General features: G+C 36.3%; 1 protein-coding gene across 4 annotated transcripts in view; it reads right to left on the bottom strand.

Annotated features, from left to right (window-relative positions):
* Positions 1 to 1,412: 1,412 nt before the first annotated feature.
* Positions 1,413 to 18,214, bottom strand: part of PSMD14 (proteasome 26S subunit, non-ATPase 14) — a 68,996-nt gene continuing 52,194 nt past the window's right edge. For 3 of the 4 annotated variants that reach the window (XM_006020334.3, XM_025199949.1, XM_025199950.1), the window contains 5 exons: positions 13,042 to 13,149; positions 9,017 to 9,091; positions 5,972 to 6,097; positions 4,587 to 4,649; positions 1,413 to 1,815 (listed from right to left, as the gene is read on the bottom strand). In XM_006020334.3, coding sequence (XP_006020396.1) covers positions 1,717 to 1,815; positions 4,587 to 4,649; positions 5,972 to 6,097; positions 9,017 to 9,091; positions 13,042 to 13,149 — 471 coding nt within the window. In that variant the 3' untranslated portion in view covers positions 1,413 to 1,716. The remainder of the gene's footprint in view (positions 1,816 to 4,586; positions 4,650 to 5,971; positions 6,098 to 9,016; positions 9,092 to 13,041; positions 13,150 to 18,214) is intronic. The other variant, XM_025199951.1, reaches the window with a different exon arrangement.

Below are 18,214 nucleotides of genomic sequence, written 5' to 3' on the forward strand. Positions count from 1 at the left end.
GGAGAAGAATTGCAAAAGGCACTCTCTGCGACTTCTCAGGGTAGTCAGGTCCTAACGAAGCTTGGGTGCTCTCTTCCAGACAGTAGTCTGGTCCCTTCTGCCCATGTCATTACATGCATCCTACTGTCTCAAACAGCTATGCAATCCTATCTTTTTGGGTTCTTAAAATGCTTAGTAGATAAAGAAGTAACAACTAGAACATGACAGAAAACAGAATTTGACAGGTTTATGCAGCATCCATATAAAAGAAAAAATGCGAAGCCAGGCTGCATTACACACAGGACCTGGGTGACATGGTGCAAGCCCAGGCTACAGCAAATCTGCTTCTTCTTGAAAATAAATTCTCCTTCGGTTATCCGCTGTAAAACATCCTCACTCCCCAAATATCAAACACCTGATACATTGGTGCTACTTATCAGGAACTTTGCATTTTTCCCTTCCTCCTCGCCTGGTGTTCTGTTGCCTTCTTTTGAGGCTCATAATCAGTAAGTTTGCAAACATCTGCATTTATTTCTATTTGAATTAGATGTGTATTAAGTATAAATTAAGTATAAATTGACAGAGTTCTGTTTGTAAATATTATCTAACTTAAAGGTCAACAGGCACAAAAAAAAGCACAAAAATGCCTTGTAATAAACTAATGAACAACAGACTACAGTTTGCACTGCATGGAATACTTGCTGCCTACAGACATAAAATGGAACAATGAGGCAAAGCTAGGCTTTACCAATCACACCAGTCAAGTCCCCCTTGTAATTCTGTTTTTTAAAGACTCAAATCTAGCAGGAGTTTAAAATAGTCATCTGCCTGAACCTGTGAATTTTATTTAAATTTTTTTTAAATCACTTCATTAGTTAAACAGAATAATGTGTGAAAACAGAAGTGTAAGAGGAACATTAGTGATTATGGTCTCTGTAGCTGCCTAATACTGAAAACCACCTGTTTGGATTTACTGAGACAGGAGCTAGGTTTAAATACGGTAAATGCACAAAGATAATTCCTTTGAGCGAGTGTTCCCACAACCTGAGAGCAGGAAGGGACTTGAGAAGTCTTTTTTGCAACTGGGACTCTTCTGTGGGACTTGAAATAATTTAACCTCCTCTCACTGCTAAGGAATTGTCTTTATGACTGACCTCCAGTCACATTTTATTTTTTCAGGCAGGGAAAATACTTACAATAATATTTTACAATGTTTTTTTGAACACAGTACTACTGACAAGGTACGTGTTTTTATTTTCCTAGGTTACTCAGTAATTCAAGGGAGTCTCCTTTAATTTGAAGTGTTATTTACTATGCTTATTAAAATATCTCTTAACAAGACATAGGAAACCAAGTTTTTACCTGCATGAGCATTCTATACTGATACCTATCCATCCTACCTATTGACAGAAAAACACCTTCCAGAAATTAGGTAGATTGTAAATGTATTTTTATTATGTAGCAACAATCAAAATATATATGTACTACTGATTTTTCCCCCAAATATTAAATGAAAAAAACTTAATACAGTTTGCCTCCTCTGTGTTCTTGAACTGCTGTGGAATCTGTAAGACCCTGACACAAAGAATCAGAAGCAACTGCACAACAGAGACTGAAAGTTGTTATAGTGCTGAAAATGATACCTTTCATTTAACCATATATATCTTCAGCAGTCCCTGATTTCTGAGTGTTAACAACAGACAAATACACACAGAAAGCACTCCAACAGTAGATTCATTATTTAAATACAACTGTATCCAACATAGCTGCTAAACACTGGACAATATTTGAGGTCATCAGCACATCCACATGTTCTTCTAAATGACGTTTGGGGTCCTGAAACAAATATTAAAACACACTATTAGAGAAATCATTAAGATGTGAAATGCTCCAAGAAAAGACATGTGTTTCAGTTGCACTTGAGGACACTGAAATAATGTTCCCAGCCTGTAAAGTCACCCTTTTCCTTTCTTCAAATATTGTATATAGCTTTGATTCTGAGTTTTCATGACTGTGACCTTGTTAATCCTTAACATAATCCAAAAAGAGCCATGTGTGGGTTAAGCAAATATGCATGGGTCAATTTGTCTCTCCAATTCTGGAAGTATAAAATGAAAACAAAGTTTTTATACAATTCCATATAAAATCTTGACTTGGGTGAAGTCAAAATCCAATGGAACCAGGATTTCACCCTTAATATGGTAGTTGCCTCAGAGCTAAGAATAATAAATAAACCAGTACTTTAGGACTGACTAATCTGCAATAGAAGGGAATTCAGAGTTAAAATTGCTTCAGCAGCTGAACCTAGATAGTAAACTGTATATCTTTTTGTATGTACGGTGCTACTTTATATAGATCAGCAATAGCTAAGCACAGAATATGTTAGCAACGCAATTTTAGTTGCATCTCTACTCTTTCTTGTTTTTGTGAGGTTAAGGTAGATCTTTAAATGCATTTGAATGCTTTTGTACATTTTTGTTACAGCAAAAGTTAAAAAGATAAAAAGTTCAAATACACATCTGAACCATTTTTCTGCGGATGAGATTTGTACCATTTAAAATGAAAATACATCATAAATGTCTACAATTTGACATGGGAGAACTACTGTATCAAAGTAAACAAATACATCTGTACCATGTAATTCATTTAGTAGTACTTCAGGTGAAATTCTGGCCTCACTCAATTCAATCGTGTTGTGTTATATTATTTATTTCAACAAGATTTTACCCTTACCATCTATATAGTACTTTGTGATTTAGATCCAAATGATACAAAGGTTTACTTACCCCCCCACTACTTAAGTAATATTCTTTGAGTACACATTAACTTCAAAACATTAAGTACATGCTTAAATGTTTGCAGAATAAGAACTTAAGTCCAGATAAACAGTATTATTTATGTAGTGAATTCTCTCTCAGATCAATATTATGCATTTGCCCAAGACAACAGGATTGCTACAGTAGTAAATGTAAATAAATACATACACCTTTGCAGAAGTTAACCTAGCTAATTAATATTCATAGTATAGTGTAAAGTAGATAAGTGAATTTATAAAAATGGCTCTTTCTGTTGCATCACTTGCTTATACAGAAACCAGCATAAAGAAGTTACAACAGAAGGCAGTTACTGGGCACGATTTTTACTCTGTCAGAAGAAATGATCTAAAGAACCTCTCCCACATTACATACAAATTCATGAAAGTGTGACCCCTTTTTCTATAATCCATTTGCAAGCTTCATTTATTTCTTTAAGACTTCTCTGTTTGCAACAAATTATCTTTCTAACTAAAGGGAAAATATTCAGGTCAGTAGCTGTGTCTAAAGATCCATAAAATTTGGTGTATAAATGCAAGAGCAGGAAAAAAAAAAACTATTGGAAAGAAGGGTTTTCATTAAATTATTTTACGGGTTGAGAAAGATATACCAAAAAGTCTCTTTTTAGTAAGAAAATCTGACATGCAAGGGAAAAACAGTTTTTCTGCACTGAACTTTAAAAAAAAAAGTATGATTTTAAAGCATATTTGAAATTATACATGTGATAAGGCTTAGGTTTCAGTCGAGAAGAAACATTTACCACTATTATAAGTCCTTTAAAAAGACAGTTTTTCCTTTTGTTTCCTCCAATTGATCTGAATGCTACAAAGTGCATGATTGGCTGAGCAATATTGCAGATAAGTTATGACATCACACTGCTGGAAGCTGACACAAGCAAGTAATCCAGAATCCTCTGAAATAGTTCTATGGTTTACTACAGTAGCCATACAAATAAATCCTGTCTTTGTTCTTGGAAGGAAAAATTGTTTGGATGTATTAAAAGCAATCACTTGTTTTTAATTAGAATTCGGAGAGCAGTTTCTTTCCTCAGCAATTTTAATCTTTTCGCACAGCTACAGATTTCTCTCTCTGGCCAATAATTGGCCAATACCAAGTATGGAATTAGTTTAATATCTGGTAAGTCCTATGTCCAACCACTGCAAGAGGATGGGCTTGATTCTTTTCTATTTTAACTGTGCCCTTCAGAGTGTTGTTGTTCCAAAGCACAAGGTAATATGAAGACATTTAGTGTACTTATTGTTTGTATACTGGCATTAAACATCCTCAGTTTGCCAGGGAATTACAGATAGTAGGTGAAATTAGTCTTCTTCTGGCTCTTCAGCCATAGAATAAATGAATCCAGAGAATGACTTAAAAAAAACAAAAAAAACAAAACAAAAAACAAAAAAAAAAACAACACAAAACTCCATGATCTTGTCTTCTATGGAATGCATACAGAATTAAGATTTGTTCTTCTTTCTTTCTCTCTTAATAGATAAAATGTAGAATTTGGAGGATATCAAGTGGCTTATAAAAATTATTTAGCTGTAGCTACAAATTTCATTATAAGAGACTGCATATCAAACAGATGATTTTCAAACCAGAGAAAGATTTTGCAACTGCTTTACTGATTACCAACAGTCCTTTTGTTCAGAAAGTGTAAGTTCATTATTTATAGGGAGTTGAAAATATCAAGGGTATAGAACAAAAGTCACCTGCATACAAGCGACTAAACCAATATTAAAAATATACAAAGCATGTTATTTCACCTCACTATAATTCATTACACCTCACCTGCTTGCCAACATTTTTTATTGCCAGCTGTTCAGGTGTCATCTTATCTTCTTCTTCAACAGCCTGTGAAAGAAATACAAAAAAGGTCAGTGTTTCAGATTTTGTTTACTTTTTCCTGAGCCACAAGATTCTCAAAATATAATTCCCTCTTAAAAATCAAAAGACAACACATTTCAGAGAGTCAAAAAGAAAGATGCTTCAACTGCTCAGCAAAGGTGGCACTAATTATTATTTAAGTGTTAGTGCAAGAGATCAAGGGGAGAGTGTTTGTGAGCATTTCTACTGTCAGATATCCTAGATATATTCACCGAACTGTATTAAAAAAAGAAATGCTTGGGATTTATAAAATCTTGTAAAAAGCTAGGAACTGGGAGGTAATCATGTAATATTCAAAGGACAGCATTACATTCACTTCTAACTAACTCTAGGTTTTATTTTTAATTATGTATGTTGTGCTTCTTTGAATACATTTTTGTGATATTTCTTTATTTTGATTTAATCTTAAATGCTTACTGTGTAAGGTTTATTTACCCAAATAATTTAAAGTGATATTCAACTTTGTTATTAGGAATTTACAATACATGTGTTTTAAAGCACTTTTATACCTATAATCTTTCTAGTAACTGTTTACATAGGCAGAGCAAACCTCAGTCATTTGCAATTTTTCAAATGTAAATACTATTCATTTATGCTATAGATAACTACAATCCTGACTCGGTAGTATGCTACATGAGTTTTATGCTTAACACAGTATATAGTCAGGCTTTATATATTTTAAGTGATCTAAATACCCACCTACTGTAACAGATTAATTTTTAAGCAGTTCTACTACACTACAAGTGTAGTAAAAGCATATTTCCTGAAGTCTGATCAAGTAGTTCTTGACAGCTGCAAAAATTAGTTTTTATCAATCCCAAAATATTCTGAATCAATGTTAAATTACAGAACCCCGGAGTTTGCTAGATTAGAGCCAAATCTGGTGCTTCAGCTCAAAAATTGTGATGGAGCCTTTAAATTTGGCGGTCAGCTACAAGCAACAGCTAATTTTTGTTTGGTTACTAAGGCCTAGATAGTTTTGGTCTGTAATTTTAGCCACAGTTGTGCCTTATTTGCCAATTAAGTCTCACAAGAATCACTTTATTTGCTATGTATCATACAAATGCATGGAAATTTCCATATTGCCCCCAAAAAGGGTGCTGAAAAGTTAATGGGCACTGGGGTCCTTGCAATTATTCATTATTCTGTTTGTATTTATTTTCTAGTATATTGCCATGAATGGATGAGAAAGGATTAGTAATCCACTTAACTCAATGAAATTTAGTGCAGCAAGTCATTAATTGAATGGAGAGCAATCCCAACATGCTACTACTGTAGGATATGAATACCTTGTTATAGTTCTTAGCTAATTCCAACATCTCCTTCACTACTGTTTCATTGAGTTTGCAATGTTCACTGTAGTCCTGAAGTGTTAAACCTTCCATCCAACTCTTCTTATGCAAATTTAGCAACATCTGCAAAATAGTCAGAGATTTTGAAAACTGTCAAAAAAGTAGACTTCCAATACCAAATTTCTGAGGCCCACTTGACAGAAAGTTCTCTCACTAATCAGAGATGCAAGAGTGCATATGAATAATGATTAGTAACATGCCAACTAGCTAGGAAAGCATTTTTAATCTTAAAAGGAAAGTAGGTTTTGCATATCTATCCTCAAAGTCCCTGGATTTGCACTAATCTGGGGCACCAGACTAGAAATATTGCAACAAATATTTTATTTATTCTTAAAAAAAAAAATTATGAAAATGAGAAGTACACAGTAGGTGCAGTAGTTTGCGTAACTATTTTGATTAAAAAACTTTTACACCGTCCTCATACTTTAAGTTTGCTATATTTTATATTGACAGTATAGAACACTGGAGAAATAATCACGGAAAAGACAGAGGTTTTAGCTGCTACACAGATGGCAGCTGAAGTTTTTGGCTCCTGTTCATAGTTCAGAGACAGAAGAGTGTTGTGGACCAAGCATATTAGGCAGATGTTTTTACCATACTGATGATCCCTGAACAGGGCTGTTGCTATTATGCAGTGGACTTTAACCATAAACAAAACAAATCTAAAAAGGAATGATAAAGACAGATAGATATGACATTTTTTTTTCATTTTTTCATATGCTAGCATTCTTCCATGTAGCTGGCTTCAAAAATATGTTGCACCTTAAAGAAGCAGTCAAACTTCACATTCTCATGGGGTGCTAAGATCCATGTCATTAGAATATTTTGGGTTTATTATATGCTGTATAAAACCATTCAACTTTAACTAAAGATTTCCACAGAGGGGAACATTCCTGAGTCTTCCACTGATACCTGGGAGCCTGATTTGGATGCAGAGCCCAAGAGATGGGAGAATTTAATCTGACAATCCTAAACAGGACCTCTGAAATTTATCTGAGTTTTGTCTTACTTGACTTGATGGACTGAAAGAACTGGTGGAAAGACACACCTTAGGTTCTGATTTCAATACTTAGAGGGCATGTATCTAAGAAATTCTGCCCACTCTCAGACAGTTCAAGGATTATTCTGGTGTTCTGTTAGGTAGACAGATGCATTCTATCCTCTCCCTAATTCCTGAATATGGCGTTTATTGCCAAAGTCCTCAAATCCCCATTATGTTGATTATAAAACTAGGAATTCAGGTTATCTGCAGGGGAGCTGTTTTTCAAGTCCATGTGACATCTTCATAAAACTGTGGCTTTAAAACATAGTTAAAGGGAGTGGGCTCCCTCCTACAGCAGCTGAAGTCTTTGCATGTGCTGTCTGACAGGTTTTGTACTATAAAGACATTAGGAAGTTCTCATCAGTAGACAAAAAACACTGGGGCCTTGCTGTGAAATCTAGATTAACCAGCTCCCACAGATTCTGAGTTGTGCTTGTATAGATGTGCTTTCCAGCTGAGTCTTGCTGCTTTTGCTTCTTTATCCATAAACAGATAGTTTAAGATGGTTTAACAAAAGAAGACAAAATGGGCGTAACAGTCCCTATGAAGGATTTTTTAACTTGACCCTTCACTAACTAATTTTTACAAGCCTCTCTTAAGGTACTTAACATCAGTATTTACCTGCTAAGATGATTTCAAGGATCCTTATGGCCTAGCAGTTTCTGCCAACAAAACCAGGAGTGTGTCCACACTAATAACTACCCTGTGTCAGAACCCCTTCCTCTGGCAGAACAATACCAGCTCTGCAAGTGACAGAAGGCTTCTACTGCCAAAGGGAAAACATCAGCAAGTGTATGTGGACATGCCAGCACTTCCGCATAGCAGCCATGGCCCCTTTAACAGGTTATGCCTCCCTGTCTGTTCACCAGGGCATCCCAAGGGAAGACTAGGTCTAGCAGTCACAAACTCCCGGAAGACTGTTTTAGGCTGGACATGAGGAAAAACTTCTTTACCATCTGAGTCCCCAAAGACTGGAATAGCAAGCATCTACTCTGGACACTTAAGAAACACTTCGATGCTTATCTTGCTGGGATCATTTGACCCCAGTTGACATCCTGCCCCTTGGGCAGGGGGCTGGACCTGATGATCTCATGAGGTCCCTTCCAGCCCTAATGTCTATGCAATTTATGCTATGCTGTGCCCCCCCCACCACTGGGCAGGCAGGGGACATGGCACAGCCAGCACGCAGCTCCCAAGACAAAGGCAGCAAGGCAGAGCCCCACCCCGCAGCGGTAGCCCCCCATGACTCCCCCAAGATGTACTTGTAAAATGAGCAATTTTGATATGGAAGTCCCTGACACTAAATGCACATGAAATCTCATACCACCACTTTTCCAAGAGTAAAATTATTAAGTAGGCTGCCAAGTTTCTAAGCATTTAGTGAAGACTTGAGCAGTATTATTCAGACCAAACAAAACCACCATGTACTGGGTGTTCTTATAGTTAAACCTCTGTTTTGTAGCTTTGACTGTTGCTATGAATTCTATTCCTCCAAAGCTAAAGGTGGGTTTGATACCTACCGACATTGCCACGCACAGCTTGAAACTTCTGAGGAACCTGCTCAGGTTGATCAAGGATCAAAGATGTTTCAGGATTAAATGCAACTTTGAAATATGACAAATGTAGATATATTTAGAAAAAATATAATCAAATTATTTATGCAAGAAATAGACTAATTTTCTGTTAGCTACTGTTACCACAATTACTTGCTATGCATACAGATGTTTTTGAAGATGTAGCCTAGTACAGGAGAGTTCAGCCTACTTAATTTGTTTTGTAATACATCCATAACATGATAGAGGAAAAAAGTGCTAGGAAATGACAACTAAAAATGTCAGAAATTCTAATTCAAACTACAATACTGCAACATGCCACACATCACTTTAAATCGTTTGTAAAGTGTTTTTTGTACGCTAAACAAAAAAAATATAAAAACTTACCTTCTGTTCTAATTCATTCTTTCTGTAGTTGATAGTAATGGAGTAGTAATGCCTGTTCAGTCCATGAATTAGAGCCTACAAAAATACATTACACTAAAGCTATCATCACAGGTATGAAAAATATTAGCAAAAAAGCCATATTTTACAGTGACAGTTATCTTAAAATAGTCAGGGCTTTTTTAAAGTTATAAATTGAATCAAATACTCTACTTATTCCTAGTTCTCCATTCCAAATACTGTAGTTTTACAATTATATTTTGTATTTCTAAACTATATTGCTCTGTTTTTTATCCACTGCTGCATAAGAGGTGCACGCATCAAGGAAAATAGTATGGTGATGATGAATACATATAGAAAGCAAACTGAAAAAACCCCTCTTTTCTATCCCTTTTAGTTATGGTAAATTTAGGTGTTATCTATAAAAACAGGTGGTACAGGTTTTTCAGATATGCCAGGGGTGGGCAAAATGTGACCTGCAAGCCAGATGCGGCCTGCCAGGCTGTTCTATCCGGTCCACGGTGCCCCTAAAAATTTAGAAAATTAATATTTATCTGCCCCTGGCTGCCTGTCATGTGACCCTCAATGGCTTCCCAAAACTCAGTAAACAGGCCTCCGCCTGAAATAACTGCCCACCCCTGAGATATGCCGTGTTTGCTCACGTACCACACATTACTAAACAAGACACACAGCTTGTTTTGGGAAGGCAAAATAGACTTCTTCAGAGTTGTGGATGAATCCTGAGCATCACTATAGAGGTAAAAACTATGTTTTTAATTCTCGCACAGCTGCTGCAAGGTTGGCAGCTTTTGGCTGAGAGAGTTAAACCTAAGTGACACTGCAGACTGCATTCTTCCCCTGCCCTCCTTGGTTGGGACAAGTAGGACAGTTATGGCAGCCATTAGAGTGTCTTATGCAGCCATTACAGTGTCCATATGTTTCAATTCTGGTGCAGAAGTCAGCCTCCCAGCTTAAGAAACATACCCTCATCTTGGAGGGTTGTTTTTTGTTTGTTTGTGTGTTTATTTGTTTAGGGGAAAGGTGTGCATTATATGAAAGTAAATATAATAAGCATGATTTTTTAAGTTGACCACATCTCTCTATAACCACTGCCAGACACTTCAGAATCATTTTTTAATCCTTAAGCATTTGAGCTGTAGTATTGTGGTAGAGGCTACAGCAGTAGTTAACATTTCACCTTGGGTCACACTGTAAGAAACACTGCCCTGGTACTCAATGTGTGTTTTAAATTTTTCACTTTAAATGCAAATAAGCCTTTCCTATTAATCAGCATGTGCTCCATGAATGTACAGTTCTAAACTTTCTTTGTCACCATTCTGGTTTTATTATATGGAACTTTTGTGTATGTATGCTCCCTTTTCTTGCTTCGTCATAAAAGATTAGGGGTATACTTTCAAATCTATGACTTAAGGAATGTGTTGGATTAAAATGCAGCCTTTTTGCAAATACGTATATAAATGTGACAAATTCAAGCCTATTGGAGAATATTTTTTGAGATGTAAGAAATTATAACATATAACACGTAAATACTGGGCATGTATTTATGATCTTCCAAATTCTGATTTCAGTCATTTTACCTATTCACATTTAACTATATTCCTTAGAGATATCCTGAGCTCATACTTTATTTATATTATACAAAATGCAAGTAAAGGTTTTTATTTAATGATTTCAAAGTTGTTCCTTATTAAAGCTATAGATGCATAAATTAAATTTAAATAGCCTTCTTGTGCATATATTTCTATGCTATACAGATAAATGTTTTAAGTTACTTTTTACAAAGATCAATAATTGTGTGTTAACTATGTTGCTCAAATGCATATTATAATTGTTACAGAAACATTAAACTTTTCCTGATTGATAACTTAATTTCAGCTTTAAGTGACTTAAGCTTTCTGTAGTCTTCTTTGATGGTTTTCCTCCTGCTAAAAAATTGTGTATTAAGTTCAAAATACATTACAAGCGAAGAGGACTTATTGAAACATTCCTCTAGGTTTTAGAAGTACTAAAACGGTGCTTGACAATCATTCTCTTCTAAAGAAAAAAACAGTTACTTGAGCAAAATCAAAACCACTGAGACTGTTCCACTCTTATCTTAAAGTGTCACTACAACAGGTTAACTGGAAACCTCTAATATCAATAACTATTTACATATAAAAAAAAATAACCTAGTTGCTTTGTTCCAATACAAGGGCTTCTTCTAGCATTGGTTAAAAATTAGCTAGACAGGTAAACCATATGTGAAAGAGCTCTGTTAAAAATGACAGCAAAGAGAAAAACAGAACAAGTACTTCCAATTTAAGTGCATCTTTTGTTTCCCTGAAGTAAAAGTGAACAAAGATAGGGGTTGAAATCTTAGCCTTATACCAGCCAATGGAAGTTCCTACATAAAAAAATCAGTGGAGCCAGAATTTCACACAGGGACTTTAGAACATAAGTCTGCCTTCATTTGTTCTCTGGGGAAGGAAAAGGTTTTAAGACATATGTACTTAATTTTAAACAGCAAGATTTTTAGCATAATGTTGTACTATTGAAACGCTCATTGCAGACTTGCAATTAATAAAAGTTATGGCCAAAAACATAGAATATGCTATGCTGCGATGCCTGTGATGTTAGGCTGTGAGATGCTTGTTTAACCTTTTGTAAAATATAATGAAGTAGTATGATACTATGGGGGTTTACAAGAGAGGTCATTACATAAAGTCTAAAAAAGCCCAGTAATATATTCTCTTGAAACATGCAAGCATGGGCTTGCCTATATCCAATCAAAAACATTAGTAGGTTATTTCATACTCATTATACTTTGCAGTTTTCACTGACTTAAAATCAATAGCAAAACACTTCAACCTTTCAAACAGAAGCTATTTTACTTGTATGAATATTTTTCTGTTTTTGTTAAAGGAATGTATTAATGCTTAAAACAGCAAAATCCACTGGCATTTTGAAGGTAGTGCGTTTAACAATGGTGACTTAGCTCCCAAAGGACAGCTGTCTCAGTAAAAGTTAAAGTTTATGATTTCAGTTTTACTGTGATGTACTATACTGTCTTTATCCAGTACGCTGTATTTAGCAACATACATTACTATTATTTTCAATGCAATTAATCTTCCAATACATGATTAGCCTTCATGGTTGCAAATATCCATGACTTACACAATACATTTGAAAATAAAATACACTTTTCTGGCAGGAAAAACCGTAAAAACATTGAGGAACAAGAATGATACAGATAAAGCATTAATCATTCAGGAGAATACGCTTTTTTTAGAACAGAAGATGCTTCCTAAAAATGAAGGCTTGCTTCACTGAAAATCAGAAATTTGACCCCAACAGTTAGTCAACCACAAAAACCAAACCTCAGATTAAAATAACTGCAAAAACAAATTCAGTCTTTTCACTTAACAAACTCCTGCGAAGATATATAAACAGAGGACTTTGCTTGAATTGGTCAATCATAGATTCAATGAATCTAGTCTCACTTCATAAGCTATGTTGTTACTAATGACATCATTAGAGATTTTTTGTTGCTGTTGTTTAGATCAAAGTAGAAATAAAAGTGTAAATTATTTAAGGTGCAAAAAAATGTAGGAATAAAGAAAATGGAAAGAGAACCCAGGAAACAGAAACAGGACAGAACAGGTATTTTAAAATGCTTGTTTTAGAATAATTTATTTTTAAGGAAAGCTCAGGCCCATGTTATCAGTAGGAATTTTAAAACTCCAGTACTAGAAAAATATACTAATGGACCTCTGATCATGTAAATAGGACAAAAATAAAGATGGGGTTATGTTCACAAACCCCTATATTTAGACTGTTTTCACATCTGGTTAATATAGGACTCAACCTCACACTTTTAATTTACATTAATAATACTGTCCATCTATTAAGCTGATTCTTCTATGGCTGTATAAAATACTGCAAAGATGTGTGGTAAGAAAACTGAAACACATGCTCAAATCCTGCTAAACAACACCAGTTTAACATATATTATCAAATACTCAGTTTACCTGGATAGATGGCTTGTTTAAGTGACCCAGATTTGAAGTTGTTTGTCTTGGTTCATGTCCCAAGACCATCATATTAGCATTGATCAACCTGAAGGCATCAATAACAACCTGTAAAAACAAGATGTCAAGTCAATTCTTTTTAGAAAATGCAAGCAATGGTGCCAAGCAACAGTGGACAAGGCATGAACAACTCACATCTGTTTTTGGCCTTTTTCCAGAAAATCATTTAATTATAATATTAATAAAAAAGAACTCCTGCTGGCTGTGCCATCAGCACACCACATCTACCTTGTATTGTAAGGTGACACCAATTATTACATTTTTCATGGAACTGTAAAGTTTTATATACTTTTTATTATCATACCACATTGAATCTCCTACTGTACATACTACAAACTTCAAAGACACGCATATGTTTGTCACCTAAATCTTATCTAATCAAAATGAATGACAGAGAGAGACTAAAACTGAAAGTGAGCACAAGCTAAGGGACTGTGTCCAAAGCCCAGTCCTGTCACATCAATTATACCACCACAATACTTGAAATGACAACAAAATTATAGCCAGCAAGGAACTTGCCCCATGTATTCCCTTCTAGTCAGATGCTTTTTGCTTCTTCTGACTAAGAAACGGTCTATAAACTGTCTGATGGATTAAAAAGTCCTTGTCAGTGTCATGCTCAGGATTAAGAAACAGGGTAAAAGAAAACCAAGGTCATTTATGATTAAAGGTACATAGTAGGTAGTATCTGGTTATTTCATTACAAAAAAGCAGAGCCTCTATCTAGCTTATTCCTATACTTTGCTGAATCCTTTCAAGAAACATTTGGAACAAAATACTTTGTGGCCTCATATAATAAAACTAGGGGTGTACCAATACATTTATGCAATATCAGATCTGCACCAATATAAAGAAAATTGATTGTATTAGAAATCGGGCTGATGTGGCCGATAATTTGGCCAATAAATGCCCGTACATGCGTGCAACCACAGCACAGCAGGTAGGCAGTGAAGAGTGCAGCCCAACAGCGCGGAGAGCTGTGTGCAGCTGGTAATTCTGTTGTGGTGGACAGGACAAGGAAGAGAATGGGCGTGGGGGGCAGATCAGTGCCCTCCATGTTGAGAGTGGGCCAGGGACTGGGGTAGGCACTGCCCAGCCAGGGCAGGGTGGGTGCAAGATGGAGCCATGGCTCGTCCAAGTGGTATGGGGGGCAGCTCCTGCCACTGCGTGCACCCCAGGAGGGCACGGGGCAGGGGCGTGTGCTCCCGGATCTGCAGGGGCGGGGCAGGGCCTGCAGTTACAGGCTGGGGCCAGGGTTGTGCCAAGCTTTTCCCAGAGCATAGGCGCTGTGCTTGGGGCTCTGGGGCCGTGCTCAGAGTTGTGCTCCCGGCACATGGGGGCAGCCGCAGCCACCCCAAATTTCCCCGTAGCCCTCCCACTAGACTCCCCTCCCAGCGCTGCTGCTGCATGCCCCAAGTGCAGCCCCCACATGCTAGGAGTGCAGCCCCAGCCCACCCTGCCCCCTCCGTGCACATCTGGGGGCACACCCCACACCCCATGAGCAGCAGCTCCGTTCCACGCCCCACCCCACCCCACCAGCCCTTATCCCACTCTCATCCTCACCACAGGGGCCTTGATCTGACCAACCCCACACCCCTTCCCTGCCCACCACAACACTTACCAGCTGCACACAGCTGTATCAGAATCGGATCAGTATCAGCCGATACGCCTCCTTAAAAATCAGCTATTGGTATCGGCCCCCAAAATCTTTATCAGTGCACCCCTAAATAAAACAATCATTTTGGTCCCAGTTGCAGTGAGACAGCTGAGAACACACTACAGTCATGTCCTAAAACTGCTCATCACCTCTATCCATCATTCATTGCTACAAGCTAAGCTTATTTATTTAGGTTCTGATCCTACAGCCAGACGTGGATACATGAAATCTTGTGCAAGATCAAAACCCTATTGAAGTCAAGAGGTGTACACAGATTAAGGCATTTGCCTGCATGAATGTGAGGTGTTGAGGCCTTATGCTTAGACTGCAATCCTGTCATATTCTTAAAGTAGGTTAATATGTCAGAGGATTTTAAAACTTTCTTTGAAAACATCTGCTCAATTTCCATTGCAATTAGGGTATTTTTCCCACTCTAAAACAGTACCTACCTGGCATTATGTACTATGGTCATCCATCCAACATATTAAGAAGTTAAACCTCCTAGTGTTTTAAAATTGCTGCTTCTTGAACAAGCAGGAATACAAGTATTGTCCATATTGGAATAATAAAAGGAAATATGGCAAACTAATTTATTCTCACCAATTCAATATTTCCCTTTAATTTATACAAATATTATTACTGACCATAAGTTACTGACCATAAATTCACCTGTCTGGGGGTACAATGCAAATAAGATTAAAGGGCACAGAGAGAAATTAGAAATGAATTAGCTGGTATCAGTACGGAAATGTAAAAACTGCTTGTCAAATCTTAAACTAAATCAGCCTAACTGTTCTTGCCTGTTGTGCATGTCAAAGCAGCTATCGTTGCACTTTACACAAAATTATGCTTATTTCTGTGCTGGAAGCAAGTATCCAAGACTTAAATACAAAAACAGAAGATATTTTTATTCACATCAAGGAATTTATTCTTTTTACTTCTGCATGTATATAAAGGGTAGGGGTCCATATCTTCCTTTAGGCATGAACAGTACAAAGTACAGTTAGGAAGCTCATTAAATAAGCAGCTATTTTAAAAAAGGAAAATTATAACTCACTCATTCCACTAAGTAACTGGAATGTATTGATGTACATACAATCCCTGACTTTTGACTGACGGGCAAGATCTTTCTCCATCTCACATTTTAAAGCAGCACACAGAAAGTATATGTGGAAAAGTATTAAGGACCCAATATAAGTCAGACAGCATGGTGACAAGTACCTTGTAGAAACATGCAATCAATATTCTCCTTTCCAATGTGACCTGGAATAATTTACCCACACACACACACTTAATGAAAGGAACATAATTTATTTAAATACTTCAAAAAGAGATTACATTTAATTAATCTGTAAAATAATAATCCCACTAAAAGTTTCTACACATCTCTTCAGTCTATTTTAATATTAAAACATTTATTAAGAAAGGTTTTCCTCAGCAAATATTACTTAAGCTTGTGCTATTTTATAACTAGTTTGTTGTGTACAAAGTATATCTTATCAATTTTCTAACTACTGAAATTCCATTTTAGCCAGATGTTCTAATTTGTGAACACCTGCAAATGCCCAGCCATAACAACTGAGGAGTATAAATAAAAAAGTAAAGCAAAGCAAAAAACCCACAATTTAGTCCTCCAGAGACTGCTAGATAGAAAAAAAAAAAATCAAGCAAATAAAAATTTACCCTGAGGAGCAAGATGCATTAACTTGGCAGGATACCATAACCACAAGGTGCATCATCATAATTTAACTTACTAATGGCTACGCTCCTACACTGGAGTTTAAATGACTGCTCCACTAGAAATTATGGAGCCTATCCAAGAATGAAACAGCATTTTTGACTCTCCAGTTGTTCCAATACTTTGGTATGATGTAAATTTTTTAAGCCAAGTTTCTGAAAGGAAAGACTAAAAGCAGTTTAGCTATTAGGCTTTGTAATAATAGTCTGATAACAAATCAAACATTTTAGGGTGGCCACAATGTCACATTTGAATACCTTTCTGGTCAACAGATCTTGGACAATTTGCTGCTCAAATATTTCAACTACACTGAACACGAGTCTAGCCTGGCAACCTCGATTCCTTGAAGTGGGTTCTATTATTCAGGTGGCACTACCTGCATGAGTAAGTCTTGAGGACTCTGTATGTGAAACTTTGGAGAAAGAAAATGAAAATATCTGCTGAATTGTTAGCTGACTATTTTAACTACAACAGGAAATCCTGAAATCACAGTGATTATATACTGAGACAACAAGGATACAAATGCTTGCTCTCGCTCTCTAATCTAGATAGGAAACAAAAAATAAATTGAACGACATTTTTCTTTTTCTTGCTTGCTTTATGAAAACCAGTAAAAACTAAATACTTTAACTACACTAAGATTAAAGGAATTCACTGCGATCACTATAGCAACTGTCTTAAGGAAACTAACATGCTCAACAACCTGCAACCTAAATTTAGATCTAATACGCAATAAAAGCATAAATACATTAATATATCCTACATTTTCATTTCTGTGAAGTCTTCTAATTGCTTTTTGCACAGTGAGAACAAATCGGTTCCTCCTTTAGAGCATCATATCAAAATAAATAGACTCATTAATGTCCAGTGCACTAATGAGCAATGGGTGAACTAGGTGTTAATTATGCCACAGTAAGAATCAAGGAAAAAGCCCTGGTGAGCATTTGGAGGTGTGTACGAGCTGAAGTCTTTTCTCTATGTTTGTGTATTTTGAAGTACAGCATGATGCAATCAGATGACAGCAAGATGGTCACATCCTATTTTACAATGGAAACTTTAGACACAGTAATTTGAATAGAGAACCCCCAAGGATTAATTAAAGCAAAGCAAAACCATATTTTTCAGAGTTCCACAGATTTTCTAAGTGATCAGGATTTACAGTGGTTCTAAACTGTTAGTTTACATTGCACTTGAATCATCTCTCTGCATCTTTTACTATATTAACAAAAATAGTAACAGTTCAAAACCCCCTGCAAAACTCCCTTTCTAGAAAGGGGCAAAAGAGTCCAAGTCTATGGTTGTAGGATGTTTTTTAGATTATGACGGCAGCACATTATAAAAATACTTTTCCATACTGCAACTCTTTCACCATCCTGACCATTTAATTCTTCCTAGTACAAGTGTCTCGAGACTTTTCAGAGGTCATTTCAACAGCAGACAGCTTATAACAAAACCATTAGCAGTTTGGCTAGCTTAAGGAAACCTCTTACTTTCCTTTTTTGTTTATTATCACTGCATGAATCTGCAGCATATGAGAGTTTATAATTTCTCAGGCTTGTTAAATTCATGTTAAAGGTCTGTTTTCTTGTTGAATAAATTTTGTTCATATAATGCTGCCTATTTCATATACTGAGTCTTTAATAGCACCTTTGGTCTACGCGCAACTCACAGATCAAAACAGAGGACTAAAATAGGGGTTGATGATGCTATTTAAATCT

The sequence above is a fragment of the Alligator sinensis genome, unplaced genomic scaffold, assembly GCF_000455745.1.
Source record: "Alligator sinensis unplaced genomic scaffold, ASM45574v1 scaffold389_1, whole genome shotgun sequence".
Classification (NCBI taxonomy): domain Eukaryota; kingdom Metazoa; phylum Chordata; order Crocodylia; family Alligatoridae; genus Alligator; species Alligator sinensis.